The sequence below is a fragment of the Triticum dicoccoides genome, chromosome 7B, assembly GCF_002162155.2.
Source record: "Triticum dicoccoides isolate Atlit2015 ecotype Zavitan chromosome 7B, WEW_v2.0, whole genome shotgun sequence".
In the NCBI taxonomy this organism is placed as follows: domain Eukaryota; kingdom Viridiplantae; phylum Streptophyta; class Magnoliopsida; order Poales; family Poaceae; genus Triticum; species Triticum dicoccoides.
Genome location: NC_041393.1, coordinates 597,473,855 through 597,496,473, shown reverse-complemented (window position 1 = coordinate 597,496,473; position 22,619 = coordinate 597,473,855). Strand labels below are relative to the sequence as shown.

The following is a 22,619-nucleotide window of genomic DNA, read 5'->3' as shown; positions in this document are numbered from 1 at the left end:
ATATCTGGGTTCGCGCGCCGTCATTGCGCGCATGCGCAGCAGCAGTCCCCGCGTTCGGATCTTTTGCAAGATTTGGTTTGTCTAGGGCCGCCGCACGGCCATCATTATGCATGGGGTGGGCCAGGGGTTCATGCAGGGCTGACCGGTCGTGCAGCGAGCACGTGACCGCGGGGGATGGCTGGTGCGGTGCATGGACAGGCAGGTGCTGCTGATCAAAAGGGCCAAGGATGGATGCAGATCGAGGGGGCAGGGGAGAGTAAGAAAAATTGTTATATAGATGTAGGAAACGACTGGAGTGAGCAACGGCCGGTTCTAGCTGGTCAAAGAGGAAAAGACGAAACCCTTCAAAGTCAAGGGACCCATGCTTGAGAATTTGAAATTTGATTGAGCGGGAGATGCCAGACTTAAAAATAAGCTCATGAACCTTGACTGCAAGAAAATCTTGTTTGACCAAAAAACGGTGATTTAGGGCTGACTCGACTAGCATTTCATTAGGCCTAACACTAATTGGCATGAAAGTGATCCAGAATAAATGAGTGGTAAGTGTAATGCACGTGAGGGGGGAGCTGGCTAAAACGATTAACATTAAGCATGCGGTAAAAGAAGCTAATACCAGGCCGTTGTCGTCGCACCTTAGGCAGATCGAGAGTTGTTGAGGCTGGTGGCAAGGATGCAGAGACGATCGCCGACGGTGAGGATGACGTGGTGCCATACGACGGAGGCATGGCATCTCCAGGAATCGAGCCTCGGGCACCACCCAAGGGTGGTGGCCAGGGGAAACGGATCAACATGCCCTTCTTGTGGAAGTCACCCATGGAGGCGATGAGCTTGGCGACTTCTTGCGAGGCGACGGTGAACGAGAAACATGAGTCACCGTCGTCCGTGACGTTGAAGCTGTGGTGGAAGCCGCCGAATAGGCGAGCAAGGATGAGGGCTATTGAGGTGGCATTAAGGGCGAACGGGAATTGGATGACACGCGCATACATGCGGCATCCGTGTGGCTGGTTGCATGGATCAACGGAGACTGGAGATCGGAGTTGTGACCATGCGACGCCTTCAAAGTGAAGACCCAGGTCATCTGGAATTTGAAGCAGGCGTGCAAGCGACATGCAAGACGCAGCAGCCTGGGGTGGTGGTGGAAGCGGGGGCAGGGTTCTAGTGAAGAAGGCGAAGTTGCGGTGGCGGACCCTGGTTTGGGCGAGGATGATCTCCGCGACACGCGATGAGGCAACATGGAGGCGGAAAACAAGAGGAGAGCACATGGCCACGAAGAAGTCAGCAGCACTGCCGCCAAGAACAGCTTGAAGCAGAGCAGCGACGACAATGGCGTTGAGGTGGCGGTTGGAGAAGTCGAAGACGATGTAGAGGGGTGATGCGAGGTGGAGTTCTGGGGCGGTGATGTCAAGGCGGTGATAGTAATTGCAGTCGTCCTCAAACTCCAGGCCCATGGCGTTGCCGCACCCCAGGAAGCAGCGGAGAGCTACCTGGCCGGCTTTGACATAGGGCAGGTCAAAGAAAGGCGATGGAGGAGGCGCAACAGAGGGGAGGAGCGCGTCCATAGGATTGGTGGCGAGGGCGAGGTCAGGTTGAGGGCCTTCCGGGGGGTTTGTGGTGGCTGGAGCGTGGCCGGAGGCCGGAGGTGGAGGTGGAGGAGGGGGAGGAGGAGGTGGGAGAGCGAGAGCGAGAGCCATCAACACCGTGGTGGTCCTGCGAAAAACATTTGGAGTGGATATCACCATTCTCTAGGACATACTCGTCAATACCATTCTCTAGGATCCAATTGTGAAGTGCACAACATGCAACCACAACCTTCACTTGCATTTTCAAAGGGAAATATGGCTGACATGAAAGGATATTGAAACGATTCTTCAAGGCCCCATATGCTCGTTCAACTGTTGTACCACATGAGGAGTGGCGGTGATTAAATAATTCCTTATAATCTGATGGATTTGTATCCCCTCTGTATTCTTTTAGGTGATAACGAACACCACGGTACAGCGGTAGTATTCCAGGTCTACTTGCATATCCAGCACCAGGTAAGAAGAATTTTCCTACAATAGAAAATGCCTCCTAAAGTTAGATATGGACTAATTTGATGTTTGATAACTTCACAATAGCTGCTAGGTGAAATCCTACCTTCTGGTATTTTTAATCTAGTGGGACGACTTAAAGCATCTTGAAGCACTAGAGAGTCATGGGCAGATCCCTCCCACCCAGCAAGCACATAGATGAATCGCAAGTCAGAATCAACAGCTGCTAGGACATTTTGAGGTGGGATGTACTTAAAGCCCCTAAATCTGTCTTGCATATGTAAAGGCATAAATGCCGGCATATGTGTACCATCCAAGGCCCCTACGCATCCCTAGGAAAAGGCATGATGTTCAACTAGTTGAGATGTAGCTCACGTGCGCTTTAAAAAATTAGTGCAGTGATATATTTTATTTTTACCTTGAAGCAAGGATGAAACCTGCCTGGGTTACTTGTGATCTCTTCATGCATTTCAGTGCTTCTCATGTATATCGATTCTTTGGAAAGCTTGACAAGTGCATCTAAAACAGCATGGAAATACCTACTAACCGTCTCATTAGATCAGAAAACCCCGAAACCTATAGACCTGTTTGCCCACTTTTGTCCCACTGTAGGCATAAACATTGCAACTTGTTCTTCCACTGTGACAACAACTACAAATGGCTACTGCTCTAATAAATCCAGATCAAATGAGCAACTAATCATGAAGTAAGATAGAGAAATCAAATAGATAAAAAGGTGAAAGACCAGTGGCATGAGTGGCCATGAGTATTACAAGGATTACATGGAGAAGTGTCATAGATAAAGGAAGATTGATGGAAACACAATACCTTGAAGAGAGAGGTGGAGTAGAAGCTGCAATACGTGGGGTTGATTCCAGGCCAGAGCCCACACAGCGTGCACCTCCGCAACTATCACAAACCAGTGATGGTGCTCAAGAACTTGGATCTGGAAGGGGATTTCGAGTGGAATGAGTAGGGGCTTGGCAAATAAATAGAGGGGAATCTGGAGAGGTTTAGTAGGTAAAAATATTTTTCAAGGAGAGGGGATTTCAGATTTGAAGAAGAGAGCGATCTGGGGAGAGGAGGATCTGTGAGGAGAGAGATGCGTGAGAAGAGGAAAGTGCCATGGGAGAACGGGAGGAGGGGAAAAGACAACAGTTCGCGCATTTTTTAGTCGAGAGCGGTGAGATGCTCCTGTTCGCACCCAAAAAAATCGTACGGGTGGCAGAGGAAACCCAACTTTTCCCTCCAGCTGCAGCGTGCCGAAGATTTGGCGGACGAATCCGGCGCCACAAGTCGGGCGAAGAAAAGTGCAGCGAGATTCTGTGGCAACCCAACCTATGGCAGAGAAACAAACGCTAGGCTAAGCGAGCACCTACCGTGAGGCATGGCTCCCAACCAAACATGCCCTTTGTTTGAGCTATACCTGATACTGTATCTGAGCATATAATCTCATGCGTTGATGTGGTTAATGCACCCCTTATTGTCTGGTAGGTACTGCCTAGAACATCTTATTTTGAATGTCGTATTTTGTGGTATATAATATGATAGAGCGTTAGTTGGCTTGGGTTTTGTGGTACTCACTGATAGGCTTTCAGTTTAGGAGTTATTGTGGCATCTTGATCCGTGAGAGTATGTTCATGTTGAAGAAACTATAAGAATAAATTAGGAGGGAAGAGAAAAATATTTGTTATCTGGCTTGCTTGCCTAATGAAGCTCATGTTGACCATTTATAGTTTGTATTATTAGAGTTTGGTTGTAGTATTCATACAAAGAAATATGAGCGCCACGTTGAAATATGGTTCTCGCGGTAAAAAGTGATCCTTGAAATTGCAAGTATCATGATAATGGTGTAATGTCTGCAAATCAGATTCTGTAGCCAGAATAATATATGTGCTACCTTCAGCTATATATGTACATCAATTGTTTAACTATTGTTCTTTGGATTGTTTCAGTGAACTGCTAAACAGTGGATGTAACTAGGTTGACATTGATTAAGAAGTGCTAAACAGTGGACGAAGGTAGGTTGACATTGATTAAGAAGTACTCAACCCGTAAAGAAATATAAGAGCGTTTAGATCACTAAGAAATGATCTAAACGTTCTTATATTTCTTTACAGAGGGAGTACATAGTTTGATCTACTATATCAGGTGGCACCTGGATTCTCATGGCTCTCCCGACAATGGTCAGTGTACATTTTACAGCTATGGTGATCAATACTGAAAAGCTTTCCTGCAGATTATTAACTGCTATAAATCATGCACAGTCCTCCCTAAAAGGAAAATCAGACACAAAATTGTATTTACTTCTCCAAGCATATATTTTACTGGAGCACATCTTTGTAAGAGCAATATACCATATTATTTTATTGTTATTCACTTGTTCATTTTCACATTTGAGATGTAAACATTGATACCACATCATGCATGCTTCAGGCAATTATTTCTTTTCTTGCATTCTTCTGTGGAAATAACTAAATCCATATAGGTTGAACTGTTACTTTCTAATTCGCAAACCAGCATGGTAGCAATCATATGGGTTAATATTGCTAAACTAATTGTTTAGCTAGGTATTTATTTACTTTGTTCGATTCCTGCCTTTTATCATTACCACTTCATATTTTATTGGTGAAATAGCATAAAAGAGGATGGTATGTTTTTGTTTTTCCCATTGTCATCACAAAAGGAGCATATAAATAGCAATATATTTCGTTCAAGAAACTGTTTCAGCTTTAAGAGATAAGCACTATCATTCTAAATTCGGGCATGTTACTTACGTGATTGTTGAGTTACATACTGTAGTTGATAGTATAGATGTACTTTCTGATGAGACGGTTAGTAAAATAGTAGTAGTAAATAATATAGATTCAGCTGTATTTACTTTGCCCTGCTCTCCCTGAAGTTATTAAGTGATTCATCTGTTCTTTGCTTCACATGTTATACCACTGTCCTCGATGGAGGCAATTGGGATCTAGCAAATTTGAATTTCCATCTTACATTCAGAGACATCTCAATTGCTTCAGTATGCCATTCTCTTCTCCTCTTTGACGATACACAGAACAAACTTTCTTTAACGTTTACTGCAGCATTTGGAAGTATTTTGCGCATCACGGTGTGTTGGAGAGAGTGAGGCCACTTCATAAAATGACCAGTTGCAGTGCCTTCAAACTTACCTAATTCCTGGTAAATACTGAACATATTTTCTCTTCTTTCTTTCATCAAACGGAGCTGCATAGAAAGCTCTATTTATTAATTGTTGTATATGTCGTATTTGATTCTTGGGAAGGCAAGACATACCTTATCATTCATAACTTCTCATGGAGCATGTTGTAAGAATTAATTCGGTCTTTTTCTATCTATCGCAAGAAACAAATATATGCAGTGCCAGCCTTGATCCTTTGATAATAGTGAACTATGTGCATCCTCGGTGCCCATTGTTTTCTAGGACAGTAATAGAAGATGAGTCCTCATTAAATTGCCTTGTCCTGCCTGTTTTAGTAGAAGAGCATACTGTAGATGCTGATATAGTAGTGAAAGAAATGTACATTTGCTTGAATATTCATCATCGTCACATATGCATGCAATCACCAGGCAGAGATCAAAACCAAAAGGCAGCAATCAGGTACATCAAACAGAGAAATAGTGAGACCGCGCGGCGGCATGGCTCAATGATGCATGGATGCGTCGAGCTTCTGGCCGATCACGCAATGAAGATTCATCTTCATTGCAAGAAACTATAAACAGTTTGGTGGAAGAAAATAGAAGCACAACATTTTTCAGACCTTTTTAGTGGGTAGTACCACCATAAGTTAGTATCATGTGCGTATATGATACGTATTAATGCATGATGTAGTCTCTACAGGATTATAGCGCATAATATCATAGATTGATATATTATATGGTCTCCCTTGCAATTTTAGATGACTCATTTGAGTACCTCATTTATATGATACAATATCATTGCTTTGATACCGGTGTCTTCTTTGTCTTTACTACTCCCTTTGTCCCATAATATAAGAGCGGTGGGTGCATGATACTTGCTATGATACTAGTTCCGGTCTAGTACGACCGCAACCCTACGGGTCACTCATTGCATGTTCCCGTGGATTGGTGATGTGGCGTACCCAGCCATTAGTGTCCTGTTTGTGTCCCACCTGGTATCGGGACCCACATGCTAGTTGCTGCGGTTGCTTGGGGTTGGCTCCGTCTCGCGTGTAACTCGACGGCAAGATTCCGCGTTACGCTATTATGGCCATGCTACCACAGTTGTCGGCGTACGTAAACAAGTCACGGAGATCAGGGCCCGCCGGTACGCCGTGTCCACATGTCAGTGTTACTTATTTCACTAGGTGAGGTGACACGGAGACGCGCACCGCGCCGTACTCACCTTTGCTTGTCGGAATTGTTGACCTTTAGCGGGCGGTGGACAACCTCGCAGCCGGCGTGGGCCCGGACGCGCAAGTGGCGTGCAAAGCTACAAATTCGTTCGGATCCTATTACGGTGGCTCGAGATCTGCAAGACGCAAACCGTACGCGTATTTTATAGCTGGAAAGAAATAAAATCCTCCACCGCTCAACGAGGCTCTCCCCCTCCCTCTCGTTGCCCCTCGACTCATCCTCTCATCGTGATCTCGTTCTCGTTCCCGGCGAGGAGAGAAAGGCATGGCGAAGAAGCCATCAGGAGATGCTCGTCGGGCGCTGCACCGGCCGTTTGTGCGCATCGCACGGCCGGTCAACCACGTCTTCGTCGTAGTAGATCGCGCGGTCTACCCGGGCAGGGGCGGCTGCTGATGGGGCGGATCCGCGGCCAGGCTCGACGGGGAGCACGGCACGATGCAAGGTTTCCGTATGTGTTCCCGTTCTTGTCTCCGTTTCTCAAGTTTTATTTATTGCTCTCTTGTTTTCTTACCGAGGATTATTGGTCACTTTTGTCGACGCAGCCATGCGTTGCTATGATCCGCCCTTCTTTGCGTGACTTACCGACTTTGAGTATCCATCCATGAATCAAATCAAACAACTAGACTGTTAGATCCAATCAGAATAGTCATTATTTTATTTATACCGTGGCGTCAATTTATTTTATCTGTTTGTAGTAAGGATTACCCAAAGCAACCTCCTGAATCCCTTTTTTCAAGTTTTTTCTTCGTAACAAAAGGATTGGATCTTTAGGTTCTCTTGTTCATAGGGTTGTAATAACACTGGAAGAGGGTGTCCTGGATGGGTTAGGAAACCACATGAATTGATGTGAACAAAAAGGAGACCACATGAACTAATGCGGAAAAAAAAAGGAAACCACGTGAGTTTTTGTTAACGAGCAGACAATTTGTGCCAAGAGGTTTGACGTAAGTGTTGTTCAAAACAGTGCGAACCAATCCTTGGTGTTTGTTTGGGTAAACGGAATTAACGCCTAGGTTTACCAAAAACATGTTTTAGTAGGATTTTAAAAAGGAACTAGTTTTACTAATAGTTTTGGTTAGGAACAAGTATGCACAAAAACCTTGTGTTGATGATTAAACATGTTTGAGCACGACAGACAGGACCGCGTAAGAGATGATCCCGTCGTACTCCCTAGGTGCGCTCCATCATTTGGTCGCACACGAGATAGACAAACGATGAAGATTGGACAAGTTTTCACCCAATCCTGACGGGGTTGGGCACAACCGAACGAGGCATATGGAATTTTTTCCTAAAGGAATAACTTCCATTTGTACTACATTACATAGGGAATCTAGCACACACTGCAACCTCTTAAAAAAACCTTTATTCTTCATATGACTCAAATCCTACATGACATTTTACAGTTTTGCTAAAGCACATCTAGATGTGCTCTAAGTATTGAAGTCCTATGTCATTGATTTTACGCTAAGATTCATGCAAGCATTTTTTTTTGTCTTTTTTCTTTTTGTTTCTAGTTTGATTGAGCCACTTAGATGTGCAATAACTAGGCACATCTAGATATGCTCTAAGACTAGCCACAATGGAGAGTAACATACACTGGTAACATAGACATATCCCTAGAATATGTTACTATCTTCATAGTGGGTAGTAACATAAGTGTGGTATCATGGAAAGCTTCATCTATTGGGTACTTATATTGCATTGGGACATGTGATGTTACAGTAACTAGCTAAGTTACTCAAACTACATCTCTCCTCATTAACTCATTGCCACATAAGCAAATTTGCTGAGTTGGACTCGATATCATTGTTGAAGTTACTCCCACTGTGGCTAGTCTAAGTATTGCACATCTAAGTCCTATGTCATTGATTTTACGCTAAGATTCATGCAAGTATTTTCTTTTGTCTTTTTTTTTCTTTCTAGTTTGATTGAGTCACTTAGATGTGTAATAACTAGGGCACAGACAAACCTGACATTTAATGTGTTTTTTTAGTTCCTACTTTTTTTTACAATCCTAATATGAATCAACCAAGCACTTAAAATTTTTCTAAGGATTTGAATCCCAACAATTCCTCCATAAATATTCCAATGTACCCGAATCCTTAAAGGTCCTACGCAAAATATGCGAATAAAAAGAAGTCATGCCCATGTATTCATCTGTGTACTTTCACCTTGGGCAGCCACTGAAACTCCAGCGACACATACATTTCGGCCCATTACAACCCGTTCCATTAGATCACACGCCCCCCCTCAATCGGACGGGCAGGGATGGCCAGGGATTAGGTTAATTCCCGTATAAATTGCCCACCCCACATTATCCCATCTTCTCCTCTCCACCCCTCTCCGTCGACAGCCGCCACCGCGCTCCACTTGCGCTGCGTTCTTCTCGCGTGTGAAGTCCAGGACCAGGACAAAGGTGAGTCGCGATCCCCTTTCTCTGAGATCGATGGCTAGTCTCAGCGTTTGAATCGGCGTGGAATCGCTAGATCTGGGTTAGTTCTGCCTTAGATTTGATGGGGTCGACGAGTCCCATGTGATTAGCGTCCGGGGTTCTGATTGAGTTCCTGATTCGCGTTTGCATCTAGGTTGAGTTCCTTCCGAATACCATTTGTAAACGCAGCATCGCTCTGTGATTTGCGTCCGGATCCAGTCTCTATTGATCATAGGCGATTAGCCTTTGAATTTTAATTTAGTTGCCATGATTGCTTCCTTTGCTAGAGGTGGTTGTTCGGTATCAAATGGCTTTTTGGTTCTGTTACATAGGAGTAGAATATTTTTAGTATGTTGATTTCTGCAATGGAAGCAAGTAAGCCCACGCATCAAAATCGTACAAAGAAATTTTACAATGATGCCAGACCACCATGATAGAGCAGGGTTCATGCGTCTGTCTGCTAGGGTTTGGATGTGTTCATATGGACGAGTTTCCATGTGATAAGTTCACATCTAAGTCATATGTCTCTTTTTTGACTAACCTGTCCATTAAATCTGTTTTAGGAATGGCTTCAAACAACACAAGGGGCAACAGAGAAAGGGCTACGTCCAGGTGTACTGATGGTAAGATCATTTTCTCTACTGATCTCCTGCATATCATATATGCAATTATGACTGCAGTTGGCACTGAAACCATCATCTATTTCAATAGTTTAAGGCTGATATTCAAACGGTTTTACAGCTCAGCGCTGAAAAATAAACCTCTGCTAGAGTTTAGGTTGGGAAGTGGACTTTAATCCTATATAAAGTATTCACACTATGACAATATACATGATTCCCAACAGGATTGCATAGCAGTATAGGAAAAACCATGTTTCAGCGCTTGCATAAATAGTGCATTAGTGTTATCTTATTGTTCCTAGCTTGAGTATCCGATAGTTCCTACCTCAACACATCACCTTATCAGAGAATGCTACTCCCTCCGATTGGAATTACTCGTCCAAAAAGAATGTATCTAGATGTATTTTAGTTGTAGATACATCCATTTTTATGACAAGTAATTCCGAACGGAGGGAGTATTAAACAAAAGGCATCCCATGCAAGTTTTCTATAATGATTTGATACCTTGAGCTGTTCATTGATTCAATGCATTCCCTAATGTGAGACTGGTCTGCATTATCTGCTGTAACTCGAGTGACTCTTTTCACCTGCCCAAAATGAAACATTAAACCAGTCAATGTATAAGAATACATACAAGTTAAAAATTTGCTGAAGAAAGAGATAATACAACATTGTACCTCTTTTGTTGCATCATTTATGGTGGGTAAGTTAGTTCTTAGCTCATCTGCCTGACAAAACGCAAGACATCGCATTACAACTGCAGGTTATGGAGAAAGTGAGATAACCCAAGTAAATTAACTGGTGGAGGAAGACAATGGACCTGTGTTGAGAATGCAATTCTGAAAGCAAAAAACTCTTAGTTTGGACTCGACGCGAGAAACTTTCATTAGCTCCAGGAAAAACTACAGCAAAGTTTAAATCCTCCATCGGTAGTGGTGCACCATATGTAACCAAAATATTAAACCAACCTGTTCACATTTTCCAAGCATTTCTTTATTGCTGTTGTAGTTCTGAGCTCATAGATGAGAAGGATAGCGATTTAGGACAAAACAACATCTTATGTTTATCGATCGTTGATGATGTGTTTTGCATTTTGTTTGCAGCTGATCTATATGGAGGCGTCAATGTACTTGCTGGAGACGGTTTTGAGAGCCAGGGTAATATATCTAGTGCTACATTTTTCTGTTTCAGTCTGCTCTTAATTAATAATGAATAATCTGTTTGTTGCTTTATTCAGTAGGCTCCAAAGTTTCTATGTTAGCAAACTTATAAAAGCACATCAGAATTATGTTGCACCTTATGGCTTGTTTGTTTACACAGTTTACTCAAAAGAGATACACGCTGATGCTGTAAAGCTCAGTGTAAGAAGGGTCCGAACAAGCTTTGCCCACACAAAGATGCCATGTCCAGGGCTGATGTCATTAAGAATGGGAGCTATGGTGGCATGAAAATTGTCCACCCGTCACCAGGTAATACTCTCATATTCACTTCTCTTCAGCTATTTCATGGCATGAAATGCAAGGGCAGGCTCTTCTAAATACTGTGTGATTCCTGAATTATTTTCAGCTGTCACTGAGGATGTAGCGCAGAAGTAGATCAGGAAGACCTCGGGGCCACTATGCACAATATTTTTATCAGGTTTGCTAGCCTACTCGTTTGATCAGTTTACATTCCTGCAGTTAACATTTCATTAGCCTGACAGTTTAAGTAATTTGTCAGGTGTTGTTTCCAATGACATCTGAAGTTATTTGCTCCGGGGTTTCGTCATCACGCTTGTTTGCACGGTTCCGAGTACTCCAGTTTTTGTACTGAATGTATGGTCTTCTATGACCTGACTATCTGAAAGTGAAGTTTTTGTAATAGTACTATAATGATTCGTATGGTCATCTATGACCTGACTATTGCTATATATGTGCTATATATATGACTACTGCTGAAAGCAATAATGTCTTTTACCATGGTGTTGTGCTGTTCATGTTGAATCTTTGATTGTGAGTTCTTGAATTTTGTATTTGATATGATGGATTTTTTGAGAATCCAGTTGGTGGACAAAAATTGTCAGGCCAATGTTTTGCTACCCTAAAACTTGGCAATTTTGGATCAAACCAACTAACCCTTTTTTAAGAGATGTGTCGTGTACTCTGCCACATCCGTTGAAGAAATACCACTAATGCCGATTATGTTGTTGAAGAAAAACCCATTCTATTTGTTCTTAAATTCGCAGTGGACTTAATAACTTTTTCACAACAAATATTAATAAAATGACTAATGCAATGATAGGTTCAGTTAAGCAAACAAATTGAGCACGCACAATTCAATTTCATTCCAGCAAAAATTCAGTACAATTCAATTTTGAGTGCAAAACAAACAAAAAATAGAGCGCAACACGCCCATGGCCTGGCAGAACAAATATGAGCAGGGGAGGCATAGTGCAAAAACCAAAAAGGAGTAGCCACCACCCAACTAGCGGCGCCGGCGCGCCGCGCCTGCTTCCTTTCTAGATCCGGTGGCCATATGAGATGCACCGCCTCGCGTCCTCATGATAAAGACCGCCGATCCGGTGGCCATATGAGATGCACCGCTTCGCGTCCTCATGATAAAGACCGCCGTGTCCGTCGTTGCCGCCGCAGTTTGCTCGCCATAGCCTCCCTGGTGACCCGACACGCCTCGTCGTCGATGGGGGCATTGAGGTGCGTGTCGAGTGAGGAGGCCGCCATCTCCCGGACGACCTTGTCGCCGACAACGACGATCTCTCCCCTGCATTGCATTGCCTGATGGAGACGAGAATAAGAGAGTGGGGAGGGGGAATCTACGGAGCAAGTGAGTGAGAGGGTACTTCAGCGCCCTCGTTCGCGCGGTTCTCGTTCAAAGCGAACGACTGCTCGATGCTGATGTGGCAGGAGACATGCGCTAAGATTCGTGCCACCAAATTCAAAGGTTCCCACATAGTCCGCTGGGGAATCGTTCCTGACGAACGTCAACCAATTAGGATTATCATTTCCCTTTGTCAAATTCCTCCCCCGGAGCTCGGAGACCGGTGCGCCTCGCGGCCATGCCCCACCTGCTGCCGCCGCCGCGCGCCGCCCAGCCCCAGCGGCTCCTCGCCCCGACCGTCACGCACCTCGCACGCCTCCTCCTCACGCACGCGCCGGCGATCCCGCCGCTCGTCACCGCCATCCTGCCCTCCTCGCCTTCTCTCCTCACGCCGCTCCTCTCCCACCTCCTGCTCTCCCACTCGCCGCCCCTCCCGGCGCTCTCCCTGTTCCGCCGCTTGCTCGAGCTCCCCCACTTCCCGGTCCCGGAGAGCGCCCTCCCCGTCCTCCTCCGCCTGCTCGCGCGCTCCCGCCGCTACGCGCACCACTCCTTCCAGCTGCTCGAGTCGCTCCCGTCCACCCACCCCCACCTCCTCTCCGTGCCCGCCCTCTCCGTCATCATCTCCACCGCGCTCTGCGCCTCCGCCCCTGGCGCGTCCTTCGCCGCCGCCGTCAGCTGCTTCGAGTCCGCCGCCGCCGTCTGGGCGCGCGCGGGGCGCTCGTTCGGCGCCGCCGAGCTGAACGCGCTGCTCCGCGTCTTCTGCGCCCGCGGCCGTGTCGCCGAGGCGCGCGCGCTGTTCCACCGGTACTGCGACGCGTACCCGCCCGACACCCGCACCTTCAACACGCTGCTGCTCGGGTTCAAGGAGGCCGGCCACGCGCAGGCGCTCGACCTCTTCTACCATGACGCCGTGCTGCGCGGCTTCGTCCCGGATGCCGTGTCCTACTGCGTGAGGATGGACGCCTACTGCAAGAAAGGCAAGTTTCTGGACGCCCTCCAGCTGCTCGACGAAATGCGCAAGAGGGAGAACTGCAAGCCGACGCTGCAGGTTTTCACCACGCTGATATACGGAGCCGGGATCGTGAGGGACGCGGCCCGTGCACGTCGCCTGTTTGACGAAATGGAGCAGAGCGGAGTGACTCCAGACCGTGGAGCTCACAATGCGCTCATGGGGGCCTATGTGAGGGCAAGGGATCTGCAGTCCGGGATGGCGCTCATGAGCGAGATGGAGCAGAAGAGTTTTGGTCTGGACGATGTCACCTACAACACGATGCTGTGTGGGTTCCAGAGGGCCGGTGACTTGGAGGGGATCTGGAAGATATACACCAAGATGACTGGCTCGGGGTTCATGCCAAGAACCAGGACGACAATGCTGCTCATGAAGGTCTTTTGCGAGAATGGGCGGCCGGATCTTGGCCTGGAGCTGTGGGATTATCTGATCGGGAAAGGATGTGTACCTCATAGGCATGCATTGGATGTTCTGGTTACCGGTTTATGCTGCAGAGATGTGGTTGGTGAAGCATATAGGTGCTTCCGGGAGCTGGTTGAGATGGGAATGGCACCTACAGAGCGTGCATTCAGGGTTTTGGAAGGGTTCTTGAAGAAGAAGCGGGAGTTTGGGAAGATTGAGGAGATTAGGCAAATGATGAAGGCTATCCAATTGGAGGAGCATCAAGCTGAAGAAGAAGCTGCGTGAAGCTATCAACCCTCCTGTGGGCCCTTTTGAAAAGAAACATATTTATTTCTTGGACCATGTAAAATTTCCAAGCCTGCGTGGTTTAAGCAAAGGTCTCTGTTTATACCCTCTGATGTCGAGGGTGAAATGTTGGCCGTTGCAAAGAACAAACTTGCTTTTACTGGTGCAAACAGGGAATAAAGAGATAGGCTTGCAATGACCTAACTCGCTTTGACTGGGACAAACAGGGAATAAAGAGATGGCCTCAAGCCGCCAATTTGAGAGAAATATACATAGATTGGAGAATCTTTGAGTTGATAAAGAGTTTGAGACACCGAGAAGGAATTTTTGTGGAGCCAGGTGCCACTAGAGAAACTGAATATTCCAGGTCTGCATAAAATGTTGCCCTAGCCTTTGCCAAGGGAATGAATGCACTGGAAGTCTGAAAGTGTTGTCACTGTTGTAACAATGGTCGAATGTTTTGTTGAATTATATCTTTCAGACTTAACGGTGACATGAGTTTTCTACTCTCCCAGCCACATAATTCTTGTACATAACAACTGTATTAGTATGTTTAGTAGTATTTCACTGCAGTGATTCAGAACTAAAATACTGAAGTACTGACATGGAAACGTAATCACAAAGCTGAATTTTGTCTTCCTTTGATTGATGCACAGCTGAATTTATGTTTCTACTCTGTCAACTGAACAGCCAGGATCGATGGTATTTTCTCTCTCAGTTTTTGTGTTACAGCCACACGTACTGTCATTACACCTGCTGCAGGCCCACTGATTTCAATCTTGACGATAAAACCGTCGATCTGAACGAGCTCGAGGCTTCCACCTCCGGTGCCGGAAAGGTACGGCCTGATCTCATCTAGCACCTACAACATTGTACAAACTTCAGATTCGCAGTTTTATCAATAGAAAAATGCATATTTGTTGAACTAACTACCTAGGCTGTAATAGAAATTTACAGGCTCAGAAAGGAGACAAGTGGCATGCACAATGGAGCATTGATCAGTGAGAGTGAGCACGCAAGCATGTGGCTGACCTTCTCGACGTTCTCTGTGTTGAGCTCAAGCCCGGTCTCGGTGTCGTGGATTTGCTCGACCTCGAGGATCTCGGGGATCTTGTCACGGAGGCGGGACTCAATTCCCATCTTGAGCGTCATGGTGGAGCTGGGGCAGGAGCCGCAGGCGCCCTGGAGCATGAGCACGACGACGAGGCCGTCGATCTCGTGCAGGGCCACGTTGCCTCCGTCCCGCATCAGGCTCGGCCGCACCTCGTCCAGCACCCTCTCCACGTTCTCCTCCGTCAGGGGAAGCACCCGCACCGCCCACCCTTCAGGTATCAAATAATCAACCGCATGGTTAATCCTACAATTCTAGCAAGTACTATGCTGCTGTAGTTGGATTCCTTTGTGCGCGCACCTGCTCTCTTGGTGCGGTGGTTCGGTGTCTGCAGCGACGCGTGGCCGAAGCTGAGACGGCCATGGATAAGGGAGCTCGAAGAACTCTGCGCACAACAGCACAAGTAGGATCGGTCGGTGCAGCAGGGGAAGAGGAAATGGTTTGAAAGTAAGAGGCTGCGGTGGGTGGAAGTACGCACCTTGCCGAGAGCTGCTGCAAAGGGGGCGTTGGTGGCGCCCGCGCCGGCGCCTGCAGCGGCTTGCTGGAGACTCGGCGAGTGGAGCCTCATCTGAAGCCGATTTCGCTTGCTAGCCGCGAGGGTTTGCGCGGGTGTCGTGGATGTTGTCCGGCCAGCCGTAGGCAGGCAGGCTCACCCGTTCATGATTCTTTTTCGCTTCCTGCTGGATGGATGTGGTTTCACCTTTCACCAGGGTTCGTTGGGCCTAATGTGGCCCATCGTCTCCAGGGCCCAGGGCCCATGACCGAACTGAAGAAGCCTACTGGAAAGAGTCGCCTAGACTCTGCAAAACAAATCCCTAAAAACGCATCCTGTCTTTGCACAAAAGCAGTTTTTCACTGTGCAGTATGTGTAAGGCGCAAAAAATGGTGGAACCCAGTCCATCTCAAACTAGACCAAATCATTGATGCGCTTACAGTTTTTTTGTCTGCAAAAAGGTCGAGCATTCATTCTCAGAGCAGAGAGTTAAAGGGAACCATCAAGCATAGCATGACGACGGTCACAGATAAGATACCCATATCACCACGCCCTGGAAACCACTTTGCGATCCACTCCAAGGGGGAGGAGCTAGCAGAAAATTAGGCCGGGAAAGGTCCAAAAGGCCACCAATAATCTATGCCCAAACCCGGGGGCATCCAAGGACGGACGGACGGACCAAAGCTGGTACGTAGTACGTATGTGAACACCGACCGGGGCACGGTTGCCACGGGGTGGTGGTGTGGTCCATGTGAGCCAGTTTGATGTTGTTTGTGCTGGCCACCAAGCGCGCGCACACGCAGTAAGCTCATTAAGAGATTGCCCGGACGACGAAGACAGCGAGGAAAGGGATCGGCGGCAGGTAGCCTGTCGGGCGGGGCTCGGGGAGGAGCGCGACAGTCGCCTCGCCATTATTTGGCCGCTGCCCGCTGGTGCTGCTCCTTATTTGGTGTCCTCCACGAACCCCTCTCTCCACCACGCCTGATTCTCCAGATCTCCAAACTCTCCCACCAGCAGTAGCATCAGTCACATGGTCAATCCCGTTCTTCCTCGAGCATCTGGCTTTTGTTTTCCGAGAGCACGCAGGAGATCAGCTGCGCGCCACGGGCGGACACATGGGCTGGCTAGAGAACTTCCTTTCGAGAAAATGCATCCATGAAGGAAATGCGGTTGCCGACGGGCCACAGACGCTCGCGAAAGATTTATACGTGCTGGAGAATTGTCAAGGAAATTGAACGTTTATGGATATGCCCGTACCTTTCTGAGCAAGTTGGCCACCAATATCAAGTCTTTCTTGAAAGGAACCATCGAATATCTGGTCTGGGACTGGGAGCGCAACAAGAGCCAGTAGATTGTTCTCGAAGTTATCCAGAAGTTGATGCTGCTTGTCTGCCCCCGAGTGGTACGTGGATGGCCGTGAGTCGATGACGTTGCAAAGTTCCTTTCCGTATCAGATATTTTGCTTGTCTGATACTGGGCATATGGTATGAGGGCTCCTGCACAGAAATGTCTGTTAGATTCTCACCTCATGTCATAGCACAGTAGAATGTCAAGTGCTAGCTTCATTCTACGAGCGCAATCACACAAATTAAGACCTGTGGTGCGTATGATTCAGAACCTAACCAACAAGATTGGGCTCATCAATGAACACGAACTGAAAAACACGAGACAGGGTCAGCAGTTTCATCATGCCGTATATATCCAAGTGCAAATCCTTTTCGGAACAGTGACAGTCTGATAGCATCCAGAATCCCTTCTTTGGTGGAAAAAGGAACACGAGAAAAGAATGCAGTTTGGGGTTAGAGTGGATAGAAAGTAACATGGCCGGACCCCGGCATTAAGTTGTGATGAGTTGTCGACATAGGATTCTCGGACAGCCAAGTAGTGATGGGCAGCGCAATCTTACCCTACGTTGTACTGTGCTACCGTCCTATGTATGTGTGTACCACTAGCATATCTGAAGAAGAAGAAAACATATTAAAACTCCAGATTAAGCCGTTCCCAAAGAAATCTTGGTGCTTAGCTCGGGATACCGTTCAACAGTTCAAGTGTTCATATCATATATGATCGAGACTGCCTTAAATCAAGGGGTGGATCCATCAAGGCGAGGGCACAGAAATAACAAAGAAAAGTCAAACCATATGGCATCTGGACCCCAAATCAAATCACGAACTGATCATTGAACAGCCTAGCTACTGTTAAGTCAACCCAAGCGCAATTTAGATGAACAGGGGAGGTTAGTTTAGTACCTTGTCGGTGCAATCATGGGATTAACAAAGGCCTGGTTTGAGATACGGGCGTCCTAGAATCCTGGGAAGGCAGGGATCGAACATGCCGAAGCAGCAGCAGCACAACAACAACAACAACCTGTCCAGGGTTAAAAAAAAAACAAAGTTAAGCAAGGGGCTAGCAGCTCACATCACATGGAAGCTCAAACGGAGGTTTACTTTTCTTCAGAGGCTGTCCTGGTGGGCAGGCCCCAGGGCCGGGGCTGTGACGACGACTAGCAGTACTAGTACCAAGGACAGCAGCAGCCCAGGATAACTCCTTGCCGCGGGCCCACGGTATCTGCAGATCTACTACAAACTGCAAACATGTGAAGATATGTCTGGCCTCGCTTATCCTTATACCAGAGTGGGGGTGGAGGTGGGGGGTGGCGATTTGAAAACACCTTGGTATCTTTAGTCTCGGCAAGAGCTGCGTGAAATATCTACTCCACATGCATGTAGGTTGGCCTCCTTGTTTCATTAAACCAGCGAGATTTGGCCGTCCCATTGGCCGCCGCGCTTCCCTGATCCTTCCTTGAGCTGAGCCTCCCCTGTTTGTTATAAACAAATACCTGTGCCTCCTGCCAGCGATCTCAAATCCTCAGCTTTTGCCTCGTTGCTGCTCCTGCTCCTGCTCCTGCTTAGCCATCGCACAGGCTGTCTCAAGCCTTTGCATTGCTGCCTTTCCTCCCCTTTTGGTTGGCTCGCCTATTGTTATTCCTACAAAAGGCATGCGGTCTGCTCCATGAGCATGAGGAGGAGAGGGAGCCTTGCTGCTGCTGCTGCTGCATCCAGATTCCAGAGCTTCTTCTTCCTCGCAATTCTCTCATGCTCGGCCGCCATCTGCAGCTGCGAAATGAGTAATGGGTGCTGAGGAGAGCTTGCGCCCGTTGTCAGTGCCCTTGCTGGTGTATGGAGGTTCCCAGTGCTCATGAGCTATAACCGAAGTCCAGAGGAGAGTGAAGATGCGAGATAAGCAGCCGCAGCATGAGTCGCCGGTTTTCAGGTGAGTGGATCTTCATGTGAATTGCTGCTCTATGTTCATCGATTTCGTGATGCTGTATTGGCCCAGCATCCAGCATCGGCTGCTTTCCCTCGATCCCTGCAGTCAAGCACGTGATAATTACTCTACCTTGCAAATCGTAGAATTAAACTCTGGTTGCAGTTTAAAACTTCATGTGACAATTCACTTACCATGCAGACAATATCGGTGACGAGTCTTACCTTTCCCTCTGACTGTTTCAGGAATGGCTACTGATTTGTTTTGTACTCATAGAATCCTCTTTGCCCTGTTGGAGAAAGGAGGAATAACCATCATTAGAGAGCTAGAAAGTAGAGGTTCTGTTCAGAAACTAGCCAAAATATTGCTGAAAGCTAGTGGGGGAGAGCTTTTGAACGACATCTTGGCAGATATAATGGACAGGTATTCCAAACACGACAGCAAGGAATCACTTCGGAGAACAATCATGGAACATGATGAGGTCTTCAGACAACAGGTAACAAGTAGTTTTGTTATTCATAATTCATCTCATAAAGCACCAGATTTATAAGACATCTATATAGCATTGAGATTGGGAAAGATCAAAAGTGAGGAACTCAAAGTTCAAATACCAGAATAGATCTTTAGATTCTTGAATTTGCAATATACGTTTGCAGTCATCAACGAGAATAATTAACATGTGTTCTACCTTCATGATATAATGCAGTGCATAGTGCTGTTAACCTGCATAGTCATTCATCTGAAAACCAACTACTACTGTTCTGTGATTGTCTTGTCATTCTGCAACTCAGAGTTTTACATTTCTGTTTTCTTGCGTCAGGTGCATGAATTGCATCGGCTATACAGGGTACAGAAAGCACTGATGGCTGAATTACGTGGTGAGAAGCACAGTTTCCAACTCAGAACAGAAGATACTCGAGAAATGGTGCAGGGCCACAGGCCAAACCTCAAGAATAGCTCTTGTACGTCAGAGACTAGTCAATCTGCTTGTCTTGGAAACGTACAGTACTCTGATACTAGGCAAGTACCCGAACAGTCGTTTCTGCAAGAATGCAAGCCAGTGTCATGCTTAAACCTCTTTGACGAAAAAACTTCAAGAAACCAAGAAAGAAGACCAGAAAACAGTAAATCAGTCGAAGGTGAAAGTTGGAGTGTTTCTATGGAAGGTGATCTCGATCTCAAACTAAGCATTGCCCCCAGTTCAAATGCAACAAAAGCACCACACTGGCTCTTCTCCGACAACAGGGAAAGAAACCCTTCTGGTCAGCATCGATGACAAGTTGACAACCAATTGGCATCCCAGATCAGTTGGTTTCATGGTGCAAGAAGCAAATGTTAACACCTCCCAGCTATCTCATAGCATATCATATCTCCTTGACATGCTGGCCTCAAATTTTGGTCTGAACTATACCTCAGTCATGAGTAATTTGTATGCGGAATTCTAGAGCTTCTTAGGCTGTCAAGCACAAGGACTTGCTAGGAGCACATTAATGTAACACCAAGATAGCAAAGTATTGGCAGCAATTCATTTCTTATTTGTCCTCCCCCATAATCCAGAATGAAAGAGACATTAGCAAGTAGGAAATGACCTGACTTCTGTCCTCCTGCAATAGTTATGTCCACCAATGCTCTATAGGGAATTCTACACCGTGGGCAGTGTTTCACCATCTGCATTTGCTTTGTTTATCCGCATCATCCAATGTAAGTTAAAGTAGCATTCTGCAAAATGAATATGGGACCTTTTGTAATCAAACACCCTGGTTTTTTATAACCAAAATATTGCCAGCTTAGGTCGGCATCATGTAACAAATCGTAGCAAATTAGCCAAGCCAAAACTGCTCTCGAGCCAGATGTTGCACACTGAAGTTAGCTTGTCCTGCTATTTAATATTGAGTGCCAATGCTCAAGAAACAAGCCAAATAAACAATTTATTACATGCAGCATTAATCAATCAAGTTCCTGTTCTGCCATATTTTGTTGAACTATTGTTGCTTTTCTTCTTTCACCAGAATCCACCACATGAGCATTCTCCATCTTTGAAATGATGGAACCTCATATTGTCCCTGACTATAATCTCAGCCTGCTCAACTCTTGAGGCAAGCCGCATAAACAAATGGCAATCCTCGCATATCCTTAGATTTTTTACTATTCGAATTGTGCATCTAGATCCAAGAGTCAGCAATCCAAACGACAGAGCAAGTTTCTCACTGTGCCCCATTAACAGCCTTTCTTTCTCTCCATCACTCACATCATAAACAATAGAAGTCAGGATTGGCGCATAACCAGCATGCTTCAGTTTCGCAGCTAGCTCTAATAATGCCTTCTTTATTTCATTGGTCCTTGGATGAGAATTGTCACCCGCAAAGAACTGATGGACCAAACCATCTCTGCCTTCAAACGAGCTCACAGCAGGATCCTTTTTCAGCCCCCGGCTTCTCATTAGTTTCCGAACCACTGAGACTTCATCCCACTGTCCTGCCGATGCAAGTGTATTCGATAACAGCACATAGTTCCCTATACCCTCTGGCTCAAGCTTAAATAGATGTTCAGCTGCAACCTTGGCAACATCAGTATTCCCATGGATCCGACAAGCTCCAAGCAGAGCTCCCCATACACCGCCATGAGGCTCCACGGTCATTGACCTCACTAGATCCAGAGCTTCATCCACCAATCCAGCCCGACCAAGCAAATCGACCATACAAGTATAGTGATCTGCAGATGGCAATATCCCATATTTGTCCTTCATCTGTGCAAAGTAGAAGCGCCCATCTTTGACCATCCCTGCATGGCTGCAGGCTGTCAATAACCCTATAAAGGTCACATGGTTGGGCACCACATCGGCCGTCCTAACCATGTCCTTGAACAAAGCAATTGCCTCTTTAGCCCTCCCATGAGAGGCGAGACCAACAATCATTGAGCTGTACGTGTAGACATTCTTCTCCTGCATCCCATCAAAAACACTGCGTGCTTCATCAATTAGTCCGCACTTGGCATACATATCCACCAACCCTGACCCGACAACCACATTCTGCCCAAAGCCATTCCTCTCTGCGATCTCCTGAACCCAGGCAGCACGCCTCGCCGCGCCAAGCTGAGCACAAGCTGAGATTGCACCCGTCAATGAGACCTCGTCAATGCCCATGCCAATGGTGGCCATCCGATCAAACACTTCCAATGCCTTCGCCGGCATGGAATTTTGAGCGTACCCAGTTAGCATGGCTGTCCACGCCACCATGTCCTTCAACGGGCACTGCGCAAACACCTCCTCTGCGGAACCCATATCGCCGCTCTTGGAGTATGCCACCACAATACTCGTCCAGGAAATGACATCCTTGACCACCATTTCATCAAACACCTTCCGTGCGGCACCGACGTCACCACAGGCGACGTAAGCGCCGATGAGCGAGTTCTCAACGAACCGGTGCTTATCAAAGCCGCCGAGGAGGATCGAGACCGCGTGGGCGGCCTGGGCGGCCGGGAGGGAGCGCGCGGCCGCGGCGGACTTGGCGAGCGGGGAGAAGGCGAACGGGAGGAAGGGGAGCTCGCCGCGGGCGCTGTGTAGGAGGCGGGAGAAGAGGCGGAAGGGGCTCAGCGGCGGCTGCGTGAGGAGCGCGAAGCGGAGGAGCGCGGCGGCGAGGAAGGGGTCCGGGGGAGAGTGCGCGGAGAAGACGGAGAGCGCGTAGGGGAGCGGCGCGTGCGGGGGTGGGAGGGCGGCGAGGCGGCGGAGGAGGCGGGAGAGGAGGTAGGGGAGGGAGTGGG

At 47.1% G+C, this 22,619-nt stretch overlaps 4 protein-coding genes and 1 long non-coding RNA gene across 5 annotated transcripts in view; 2 read left to right on the top strand and 3 right to left on the bottom strand.

The window, feature by feature from the left end:
• Positions 1-30: 30 nt before the first annotated feature.
• On the bottom strand, positions 31-1,739 carry LOC119339169. The gene has a single exon (XM_037611314.1). The coding sequence runs from the start codon at positions 1,737-1,739 to the stop codon at positions 504-506; it is 1,236 nt and encodes a 411-aa protein (XP_037467211.1). The 3' UTR covers positions 31-503.
• Positions 1,740-6,882: 5,143 nt separating this feature from the next.
• On the top strand, positions 6,883-11,454 carry LOC119340761. Its single transcript, XR_005164660.1, has 6 exons — positions 6,883-8,844; positions 9,423-9,482; positions 10,583-10,636; positions 10,800-10,948; positions 11,046-11,117; positions 11,199-11,454. It is a non-coding gene; the product is annotated as an uncharacterized LOC119340761 (long non-coding RNA).
• A 3,142-nt stretch (positions 11,455-14,596) lies between these two features.
• On the bottom strand, positions 14,597-18,154 carry LOC119336454 (nifU-like protein 3, chloroplastic). Its single transcript, XM_037608489.1, has 7 exons — positions 18,041-18,154; positions 17,843-17,960; positions 16,851-17,089; positions 15,579-15,900; positions 15,401-15,485; positions 15,022-15,311; positions 14,597-14,851 (listed from the first exon to the last, which is right to left on the bottom strand). The coding sequence occupies exons 4-7, from the start codon at positions 15,666-15,668 to the stop codon at positions 14,660-14,662; spliced, it is 657 nt and encodes a 218-aa protein (XP_037464386.1). The 5' UTR covers positions 15,669-15,900; positions 16,851-17,089; positions 17,843-17,960; positions 18,041-18,154; the 3' UTR covers positions 14,597-14,659.
• Positions 18,155-18,305: 151 nt separating this feature from the next.
• On the top strand, positions 18,306-20,395 carry LOC119336453. Its single transcript, XM_037608488.1, has 3 exons — positions 18,306-18,866; positions 19,106-19,356; positions 19,681-20,395. The coding sequence occupies exons 1-3, from the start codon at positions 18,848-18,850 to the stop codon at positions 20,134-20,136; spliced, it is 726 nt and encodes a 241-aa protein (XP_037464385.1). The 5' UTR covers positions 18,306-18,847; the 3' UTR covers positions 20,137-20,395.
• A 314-nt stretch (positions 20,396-20,709) lies between these two features.
• The window catches only part of LOC119339168 (pentatricopeptide repeat-containing protein At5g44230-like), a 2,463-nt gene continuing 553 nt past the window's right edge, over positions 20,710-22,619 (bottom strand). The window contains exon 2 of the mRNA XM_037611313.1: positions 20,710-22,593. Coding sequence (XP_037467210.1) covers positions 20,863-22,593 — 1,731 coding nt within the window. The 3' untranslated portion in view covers positions 20,710-20,862. The remainder of the gene's footprint in view (positions 22,594-22,619) is intronic.

Excerpts from the sequence above, each read along its gene's own strand:
- LOC119336454 (XM_037608489.1), bottom strand. The coding sequence starts at position 15,668 with ATGAGGCTCCACTCGCCGAGTCTCCAGCAAGCCGCTGCAGGCGCCGGC. Across the intron at positions 15,312-15,400 it reads CCACCGCACCAAGAGAGCAG|GGTGGGCGGTGCGGGTGCTT; the intron begins GTGCGCGCACAA and ends TGATACCTGAAG. Across the intron at positions 14,852-15,021 it reads ACACAGAGAACGTCGAGAAG|GTGCTAGATGAGATCAGGCC; the intron begins GTCAGCCACATG and ends ACAATGTTGTAG.
- LOC119339169 (XM_037611314.1), bottom strand. The coding sequence starts at position 1,739 with ATGGTGATATCCACTCCAAATGTTTTTCGCAGGACCACCACGGTGTTG.
- LOC119336453 (XM_037608488.1), top strand. Across the intron at positions 19,357-19,680 it reads ATGAGGTCTTCAGACAACAG|GTGCATGAATTGCATCGGCT; the intron begins GTAACAAGTAGT and ends TTCTTGCGTCAG.